This window comes from Diorhabda sublineata, chromosome 8, assembly GCF_026230105.1.
Source record: "Diorhabda sublineata isolate icDioSubl1.1 chromosome 8, icDioSubl1.1, whole genome shotgun sequence".
Taxonomy (NCBI): Eukaryota; Metazoa; Arthropoda; class Insecta; order Coleoptera; family Chrysomelidae; genus Diorhabda; species Diorhabda sublineata.
In genome coordinates, this window is record NC_079481.1 from 19021030 (window position 1) to 19031778 (window position 10749).

At 31.1% G+C, this 10749-nt stretch overlaps 1 protein-coding gene across 1 annotated transcript in view; it reads right to left on the reverse strand.

Moving 5' to 3' along the window:
- Nucleotides 1-351: 351 nt before the first annotated feature.
- Nucleotides 352-10749, reverse strand: part of LOC130447736 (zinc finger protein 681-like) — a 45321-nt gene continuing 34923 nt past the window's right edge. Inside the window, exons 8-11 of the mRNA XM_056784711.1 lie at nucleotides 10420-10740; nucleotides 3311-3468; nucleotides 3085-3259; nucleotides 352-2135 (exon numbers count right to left, since the gene is read on the reverse strand). Of these exons, the coding sequence (XP_056640689.1) occupies nucleotides 1469-2135; nucleotides 3085-3259; nucleotides 3311-3468; nucleotides 10420-10740 (1321 nt within the window). The 3' untranslated portion in view covers nucleotides 352-1468. The remainder of the gene's footprint in view (nucleotides 2136-3084; nucleotides 3260-3310; nucleotides 3469-10419; nucleotides 10741-10749) is intronic.

Below are 10749 nucleotides of genomic sequence, written 5' to 3' on the forward strand. Positions count from 1 at the left end.
TACGGGTGGTATTGAATATATAATATATTGAATTTACCTACTTTCGCATATTTTTGATTAAAATTATCTTTGCACCTAGCTTGTGTGTCCCGATAATTTTTATTCGTATTTTGTTTTATTAAACACAATTGCGTTCGGGTGTACCGACATTATCTAAACGAACTTACTTTGATCGCGCCGCCTTGGCGCCGTGCCGTCTCTTGTCAAAGGTATTAATTTTATTTGCAAAGGATACCCGCGTGCGGCGTACACTCGCGAGTGAACGGTAATGCTAAAACGATTCACTTCCATTAATGCTTGAAATGGCGCCTCTAGGAAGGGTGTCAGGGTTCTATGAAGCTTACCGTACTTATTTGTTTGTAATAACCACAATTGCGTTCGAGTGTTACATTACCTGCTGCAAGTTTGGCATTGTATAGAATACCTAGGTAAAGTGTAAAATAAATTCTATTTCATACTTTACCTGCCCGTTTTAGGTATTCTATACATTGCCTAGGTATTGTATACAATACCGGATTATACACATTGCCGGTAACATGTATATTTGAAGTAAAAAAATAAAGCCAAAACAAGAAAAGCAAAATTTTATCGCTATTATCCTACTTATGTTCTGCGTTCTGCTTCCAAAATATCTTCTTAATCAGTAACTGGAATTAGTAGTATCTCATGTAATTCAGATTTAGAGGCCTCTAAAATAGCTAATAACTCGATCTGTGAAGATTCAGTTTTTAAATATTTAAGTTTTATGCGGCAGAAGGATCAGAGACGTTAAAATCCATGGTAGTTACTTTTTAAATAAATTTATGTGTCAATGGTAACTTTTAAAATACCTTGACGTTTAACTACACGCTAACCAAAATTTACACACTTACTTCATTACACGATCTGAAAACACTGAACTAGTAATTTACATGTGTGACATGCGTACTCAAAGGATTAAAAAAATCGATCGTCACTCTGTACAAGATTTACCTCGTATCATTTTATAGATATACAGGAAAATGTCAAAGCTGTTTTATTCCAACTAAGCATAGTTTTATTTCACAAATAGTCTCCACAGTATAAATTTCACCCTCAAATGATTTATTAAGCTATGAGAACATTATATAAATTAATTAAAATTATTGTACTACCCCATATGATGAATTATGTAATAGTAAACAAAAAATATATGAAGTAAAAAATAAAAGTAAATTATTAGAATGACGCAAAGGAAATATCTTAGATAATGTCGTTTTAATGTTGAAACAAAAACATGTAATTAAATTCTATGAAATGTGATGAAATATAAACTTATTGCTCACATATATTAAAGTATAGTATACTGAAACGTGTTGTCAAATAAATGGGGTGGAATTTTATTTGAATTAGTTCAAATTCACAGAGTCTATACCAACCATAATTTTTCCATGAATTATACTACTTTAATGTGCTATTTTTTTAATCTTTCAATTCTTTCACTATATTTTCACTTTTCTATCTGCTCCTGTTCTTTACTTTCGTTGTCAGTACCAAAATCTATTTCTGAGTTTTGATTTTCTTGACCTATTTTCTTGTTTCTATTTTCTACCTTTAAACCAATCTGATTAGATTTCTGATCGATTAGAATTATACATAAAGTTTCTTCTTCCAATTCTAATTCCTGATCCCGATTTAAGACTTGTTTTGAATTAACATCATTTTGACAATCCTCGTTTTTCTCTTGGGCTGCTTTTTTAGTGTGGCAATCAACAATTTCTATTGATTTTTCCATGGCTGAATCTTCGTCTATACCAAGTATATATCCTTCTTCCTTGGTATGTTCTAGATTGAGTTCATCAACGTTTGTGTTTTGATTAATTTTGTTTTTTAAAGCATTTTCTTTTGTTTTCTCAGTTTCTTCTTCTTCTTCGTCAGTGCTCCATTCCATTTCAATATTTTTCCGATTAACATTTATTTGACATATCTCAGAATTAGCTTTATCTATCAGTATTTTATTCACATGTTCATTTAAAATATGTGTCTCTAAGAGTGATTGTCTTGCATGTGTTGAATTACAAATAATACAATTGAATTTTTGTAACATACATTCCTTGAGATCTTCATGAATTCTTAACTCTTTTTTAGTTGAAAAGTTTTTCGAACAGGTGGTACATCTAGAAATGAAACTTCATTAGACAAAAGATCACTTTTCCAAAAAACAATAATAATGTGTGGATACCCGTATATGCTATTATGCTAAAAATGAAATGCACTCTTGTTTAAAAAAAAGATTTTTTTTACGAAATTCATCTTAATGCTAGCATATTAGTAATATATTGAGTCTTTTCGGTAAGATTTTCAAGTAAGCTACACACACATACACCTTGCTGACAGAATAATTCCAAAAGTAGAAACAAGAAGAAGTTATAGGATTAAACGCCAACAGGAAAATTTCTCCTAGGTTTTTGTAAAGATACGAGTTAACCCCTATGACTACAAAAGAAGAAAAATCTAAAAAGATAGTTTGAATATAAACCTCTTTAACTCAAAGGTTTGCCTATGATTATACATTCACTAAATGGTCCATAAACTTAGCTAGAGCACCTAATGGAACAAACTCTCCATAATGCGGAAAGCTAAATATTAAGAGCAGTCAAAATATTGTAAGTGATATCTTTGCAGAGCTAGGTTATTCACTGAGTATTATGGTACAGATCCAATACACCAGTTGGAATTACTCAAACTGAAAATAAATAAGAGCAGGACTATATGATAGCAAATTTCAACTAACTTCATCAGAACTGCATTATAGACTTGAACGGTACTATTGAATACTGTTGAATTGCTATATCAGAGTACAGTCTACAAAGAAATATCTGCATGAAGATACTATCTTGGTGGCAATGCGGTTCTATTCATGGCATCGGATAGAAATAGGGTTATAAAAAACTTAATTTATTGATTTGAACCAGCCATATATCAAAAAAGTTCAAATTCGAGTTGCATTGCCTGCACCAATTTTTCTTTGTCAAAATATTCTAGAGCATATTTACTTCTGATGAAATTTTTTATAAATGTATGTATGAACCATGCCATACATATAATATAGCCGAATTTACTCACATATATGAATTTTTATGAGTACTTTCATGGAAACGTTTTTCACTGGGAGAATTGAGTATTAATTCACAGTATTCGCATTCAAACTTTTTCAGACCATTGTGAGTTTGTAAATGAGCAATCAATTCTTGTTTTGAAGACATTTTAATAGAACAAAAAATGCAACTGAGTCCATTATCTAAAAAAAAGGAATGAAATTACAAACATACAACTGTGAAAGGATATTTACCTTTAGCTGCCACTTTGCTGTAATTTCTCTTTGCGAGAGCCATATAAGTATTATGTTTGATAGAATGAGTTTTTTCATGTCTTTGCAGATAATCTAATCGTCCATAGCCCACACCGCATTCCTCGCAAACATATGGTGTTTCGGTTGAATGACAGACTCTGAAAATATTAGGTTATATCAGTAACATTCTCTCAAGTGGTAATCAGTAAAATGCATTAGAAAATATTATCATAAAGCCTCGTGATCGTCAGCTGGGTCCGGTGAGGGGATGAGCGGTTGTAGCCTCCCACGCATGAAAAAAAAATACATTCATTCATTTCCTCTCAGCTGAAAATTTGTCAAATTGTAGTTAACCTCAAGGAAAAAAAATCATATTGTATTGTACGTCTCCTGGTGACTTTTTTTAATTTTTTAATTTCAGTGATTTCCTCTCACATAAAAATTGAACTGTTGATAGCTTCATATGCAACTAATATATATGTCAGCTGGTTGTATCTTGGTGGAAAAGCCGTCAGATGATACTTTGAAAGTTATTACGTAGGAGTTAGGCAGAAGCATCAGCTGACTAGATTTTCTTCGACTTACTGCTACTTCGCCTGGGAAGAAATGACGTATCTTTAATTATTCGGTATAGCGAGCACTTCAATATGAGTGTTGAGATAAAATAAATATAAACAAATAATTTTAGATATATTCGAATAATTAAATAATTCGTTAGCTTAGTCTAAATTAACTACTTACTAGATAAATTTAATTTATTATACAAAAAGAATAAAAAGTTACAATAAGGGTAACAATGTTATTTATTCATTTTCGTTCTCGCTTTGACTTGATTAACTTTCATCTGTCTCTGATTCACTGTCAGAGTCGCTATCAGAGCTGTTTGCTGTTATGTTTTCATCGTCATCATCTTTAAAAAAAATTTAAAAAGTAGGATGCGTATTTTAGCATAATATAATATATATATATATATATAGTATAAGTCCTTCGAGTTTTAGCGCGGATCCACTTTATCTCTTTGGTCAATTCTCTCACCAGTTTTCAACTTATTTGATTTGGAACTTATTTACCTTAAGGTGTCTTTTTTCGAGTGCTGTAAATTTTGGTTGTTGTCCTTCATTCATTTTCATGATTGGATCTAGTTGGATTTGGAGGTTTTTTACCTTGTCGATGATGTTATTTCCTACTATCTCAATTTTCTTTCACTCATATTTAAGTTGTTCGGTTTTTGATCTTATGTAATTCTTTTGAAACAATTATTGATTGTGCTGTATTAATTTTGCTTCATTCTGCGTCTGAGGCACAATTATAGATTAGATTTTATTTCACTTCCGAAATTAATGGATTATTTCTTGAAGAACACTGTTTTCTTTCATAGTCACGAAGTTGAATTTCATTCCTAGTGTCAGTAATTTGTTAACTTTTTAAACAGTAAACCAGTAAACAATTACTCAAATCGATTCTCGACACGCCTTTGTTTTGCCAAAGTAAAACAAAACTGCTTAAACACCAATTACATATTTATTCTGAAATAATATAATGTCATCATCATCACACACTAAATTCACATCAATTTTTCAACGTTCAAGTTTTCAAACAAATTTATTTGTTGTCCACCTCCCATACTTCAAAGTTCATAAAAATCAGAGTCGACTCCAAAACGTCCTTTACTTACAATGTGTACTAAAGGTAAAACTTATTATACATTTGTGATGAAATAATTCTTTATATTTACTGCCCCGCAGCAGTCAGGGTTTAGTACAGCTGAAATCGAGAAATCTCCGTAGTTGAGGGCTACAACCATCACGGCTTTACGTAAATAAGTTCCAATTTTTATTTCTGATATATTCGAGTTATTAACAAGATTATACCAGGATATATTGAAAAGTTCTTAGCCTACTATAGAACTAAACAAAATTTCAATTTCAACATATTTTATTACTCAACATATTCTCCTCTTAATTGGATACATTTATTACAGCGAACCTGTAAGTCTCAGGACCTTCTGTCTGTTTCTTCTTGTTCTGCAAACCAGACCTCCACAGCTTTTATTACCTCTTCGTTGGAATGAAATTCACGATCTCTCAAACTTTTTTTCAATTGAGGAAAGAGATGATAGTCGGACGGAGCCAAATCTGGTGAATAAGGGGGGTGTTCTAGTAATTCAAACCCTTAATCACGAGTTTTTTGCATGGAAATATGAGATTTGTGTGCAGGGGCGTTGTCCTGCAAACACAAAACACCTTTGGATAGATTTCCACGTCTTTTCTCTTTAATTTATTCCCGTATAGTGGTCAGTAATGTCGAATAGTAATCTCCAGTTATTGTTCTACCTTTATCCAAGAAATCAATCATGATTACTCCATACAATCCCAAAAAACTGAAGCAGGAATTTTTCCAGCAGATTTTTGGACACGGAACTTCTTAGTTCTTGGCGAACCAGAATGTCGCCATTCCATCGATTATTGCTTTGTTTCTGGATCGTAAAAATGTACCCAAGTCTCATCCATAGTAACAATTCGGTTTAAGAAGTTTACATAGTTTTCAAATCGAAATAAAATACACAAAGAAATAAAAGAAATTTATTTACATATTTCTTTTATTTCTTTGATATATTAATGCATCTAAAGAAAGATAAATTTTGACTTTTCGACTTTTCTTTTCAACTTAGAACTTTGTTCTAATAAGAAAAATATTTTTTCCTTGATCCCTACATCTCAGATATATAGCAGTAATGAATTAAATTATTTATAGTTTTATTAGAATTTACAAAATAGAGCTATAAATTTTACTTAAATTATTTAGATCTTTTTTATCATTTATAGCTTTTTCGTTCTTATGAATGTGAATCATTTCTAAAAATTACCTTTTCCGTGTATTAGATTCCGTTTCAAGAATTTTTGATTTTTTATATTTGAATTTATGTTTTTTTGATATTTCATGGTTCGTTAATGCAGTTCTATTTTTTTATCGATTTGATGACCTCTTAGTCTATTTTCAAAATTCTGTGATGTTTGGTCTAGGTAGACAGCGTCACAATTAGTACAAATTGATGGTTGTGCTATGGGGGCTTCCATTTCAAGTGTTATAACACAATTGGTAATGGAAGATCTTGAGAAAACTGTCCTAAGCAAACTTGATATAAATATTCCATTCTTTTTCCGACATGTAGATGATTGCATTACTGCTGTACCAATGAATCGAATTGAAAACTTAAATAAAAAATTCAATTCTTATCATAAAGAGCTTCGAGGTTGAGCAAAATAATAGAACCGATTTTCTTGATGTCACATTATATAAAATTAACAATAACATAAGAACAGAATGGTATACTAAGTCAACTTGGTCCTCAAGATATTTAAACTTCAATTCGTGTCATCCTATGTCACAAAAAACATCAGTGATAGTAAGTTTGGATGATAGATCTATCCAACTATAAGATCCTGAATTTAGATGCTTAGCTATTCAAAAAGCAAAAACAGCATTGAAAGAAAATAATTATCCGGAAAAAATGATAAATAACATATTCAAGAAAAGGATAAGCATATACTACAATCAATTTAAAAACAAAACTGAAACGAAACATCAAAACATAAAACATTTTTACTTATCATATGTACAAGGACTTTCTAAACAATTATCGAATTATTTCAATAAATATGATATTAGTATAAGTCATAAAGGACATAATACATTATCCAAATATTTCACTAAATTAAAATCTAAAATACCAAAAAACAAAAGAAGTAATATTATATATCAAGTGCATTGACGCTGTCTACATAGGGCAAACATCTCAGTATTTTGAAAATAGACTAAGTGGTCATTGACTGCATTAACGAACCATGAAACATCAAAAAAACATAAATTCAATTATAAAGATTCAAAAATATAATACACAGAAAAGAGAATTTTTAGAAATGGTTCACATTCATAAAAACAAATGAAAAGCTATAAATGATAAAAAAGATCTAAATAATTTAAGTAAAATTTATAGCTCTATTTTGTAAATTCTAATAAAACTACAAATAATTTAATTCATTACAGCTATATATTTGAGATGTAGGGACCAAGGAAAAATGAATTTTTCTTATTAGAACAAAGTTCTAAGTTGATTTTATCCTTATTTTGATATTCAAGATAAAGGTCATAGATCAATATAAATAAGCAAATTGTCAGTGTCAATATCATATTTCGGTTAAGACTTAAAGAAAAGTGGAAACGTCAAAATTTATCTTTCTTTTAAAAATTATCAAAAAAAACTAATTTTAAAACAGAAGAAACCTAAAATCAAGAGCTTTTAGATGCAGTAGTTTTTTATTGGGAACGTGGCAAGGAAACACCATAGTGGATTAACTTCAATATATTTTCCGAGCTTTCTAATACTTCTCAACTTAATAATAAAAAAGTAGTTGAACAAACAGTATTAAATAATCCCATTACGACATTATGAGTTGTCTGTTTAAAAGAATTCAGTGAATATATAGTTTGCTTCAAATGTATGGTTCATGATGTAAAGACTACAAGGTGTACTCTTCCTGAGGGCTCATTTTCGACTCGTTCTGCACATCTCTCAAGAGCCAATGAGAATTCGCTCTTAAATTAGCAAGTCGTTTTTTGGAGCGAATTCTCATTGGCTGCTTCACAGCTATAGCACACCTTGTAGTCTTTACATCATGGTATGGTTTTAATGAACTTAATGTCCAAAGAGAAATATAAAAGTCTTACAAATGTTTAGAAATTCAACCAAAAAAGATTAAATTAATGTCGGATAAATCTCATTCTGAAACCTCGGTGGGGTTTATCGTTCGTATTCCAGTGCCTGAAGTTGACAGAGGAAAAGTTGACGCCAAATCTATTTTAGCTATAATCATAAAAATTACCGAAGAAGAATTTTTTCAATTGGGCATAAGAAACGGTCACATAAAACAATTATATTCCCGATTCCAGTTCAGTGTCTGTGAACAAAAAAAGCTGGGGCAATTTGTATATCGAACGCCCGCCCCTTTTATCACAATAATACTAGTATTTTACATTTATTATTATTTTATGCTTATTTTAAAAATTACTTTTAACTTTAGGTCAGATGATTTGACCAGAAACCCTATTTCACATTATGAAGATATTAATTTGATACATTTAACTTCTAGTCGAAAGTGTGAGGACATTGTAGAAATCCTCTCAAAATATCTTGCTGATCGTCAAAAAATTCTGGATCAAGTCAACTCTTAAGGAAAAAGATGGGTAGTACTTAAACATGTCCGAAGAAACATCGTTTCTTTTGAGTTTGCAGGCTTACAAAGAAATATGAAAAATTATGCCTAGCCTGTTTATATAACAGGAAGCCTGGCGATGGAAAGGCAAGTTCTTTAACCCCGTAGAAATTTAGAGTACCATGTGATATTATGGACATACACCATTTAGGATCATTCATAAAGGCACAACATAATAACTCATACCTGACAGCTATTACAGATGCTTTTTCACAGTTTATTTTTATTGAAGCGGTGAGATCAACAAAAACAAAACCTTTGATAATTTTTTAAAAGAGCGAAATAGAAAATATTGGATTACGACGAAGGACTATCAGTGACTAGGTGCATACAGGCTGGTACAAAAAAGTAATCTTATAATAAATATTATCTCTGTCATCCAGTACCAAGGAAGAATATACTTGAAACAATTTTGTTTCAAATGTTCGCAGGGGTTTAAGCAGAGTCACCTTACAAAATATTGTTTGGCTATAAAACTAGATATCTGATGCAGTTTTGGCAAATGAGATCAGTTTTCCAACAGACGAACGTGAAGATCTCGATAAAAAGGTAACGGATCAAAAGAATGATTTGATAAACGAAGATACAGCGGAAGCAAATATAGTTTTATTACCTACATATTTTGGCATATATGTCATCAAGGTTTCAAACCATGATAAGTTTTTAGAACTACCTCACGGGTTTTAATGGCTTCAAAAGTTTCACGAGAGTCAATACTTCTACTGATAAAACTGGACAACTTACTACTAATGTAAGTGCAGATTCCGAAGTGAAATCTGAAACTAGTCCTAACGAAATACAGTGTTCGTCCTAACGAGATGAATAAAGTCGGCCTAAAGAAGTGGACAACACTCATCTTAATTGAATAGACAATATTTCTAATAGAATGGGTAGTGATATCAATGACGTAGGTCCCAATGAAATAAGTTTTACATGTAACGAAATTTCTTTGTAGAGTAAGTGAGCCTAAGAAAGATCTGATATAAATGAACCAGAGTATTTCTGAGCTATAATGCCAAAGATTTTGTAATATTTAAAGAAATTGCATGTCCACTTCTACTCGACGATCTAAAATAAAGTATATCGAATATGTAATCAATATAAAAGAACTAAGTATCGACAGTTAGGTACTCCCAAATATATGTATAACCATTCCAAGCTGTTTACAGCACATTTTTTAGTGAGCAATAATGTGTTTACTAACTTTGGTAATAATGTAACAGATAATGCATGTGAACGCAAAATGTCAAGAGACATATGGTCAACAGTTTCCAAATTCAATGCTGTTCGCTAATTTAATACTGACCAATAATACTTATCCACTCATATATCAAAGTTTCGTTTATTTGTTAGCTATGTCGTTGTATATCCACGAGGACGTGATTATTGAAAGTATGGCAGACTGTAAAAAAAATGATTGCCACAGAACCTGTCGGTCGAAATAATTTTCATAAATCTGATCCGAATAACACCTACTGCACTAAAAATTTCTAATATTAATGCCGAATGACGATGAGGAAAAAGTGTTGTTTGACAATAACAATTTCTTCAAGTGGCAGCGCATTAGTAAAAATATGTAAAAGCGCAAAAACAAAAATTTGTAAAAGTAAAACTAATGCAAATCCAAATGCTGCAATTGCATTTACATGTCTTATTTGTGATCACTACTTATTTGAAAGGGACAAATTCAAAATGTCGGTCTACCCATATGTATCCATCTACTTATTGAAATGTATAATTCTAGAAGGTATTCAGACATAAGTTTTCTTTAATTTCACTGCAATTTTTTTTTAATTCTTCATTTTTATCTACCCTAAAATCTAAAGTTTTTCTTACCTCGCATGTACTTTTAAAGAATTGCTTGCACCGAACTTCTTTTGACATAGTCTACATTCAAACTCTTTAATTTTAAGATGAACTGAATTTATGTGCTGTTGAAGAGTATTGGTATAACCACACGTCAGACTACAATGGGGACATTGGAGCATTGGTTTTGTCGTATTCTTTATTAATGCACGGATTTTTGACATTCTATCATGCAAAGGCTCGTGTTTATCCAACAAAGCCTTTTTATGAAACTTTTCCCCACATTTCATACAATAATATCTTTCGGGATGGAGGGATATATGAGAATTTAGTTCTGTGGCAGTGGGAAAGCTGAAAATA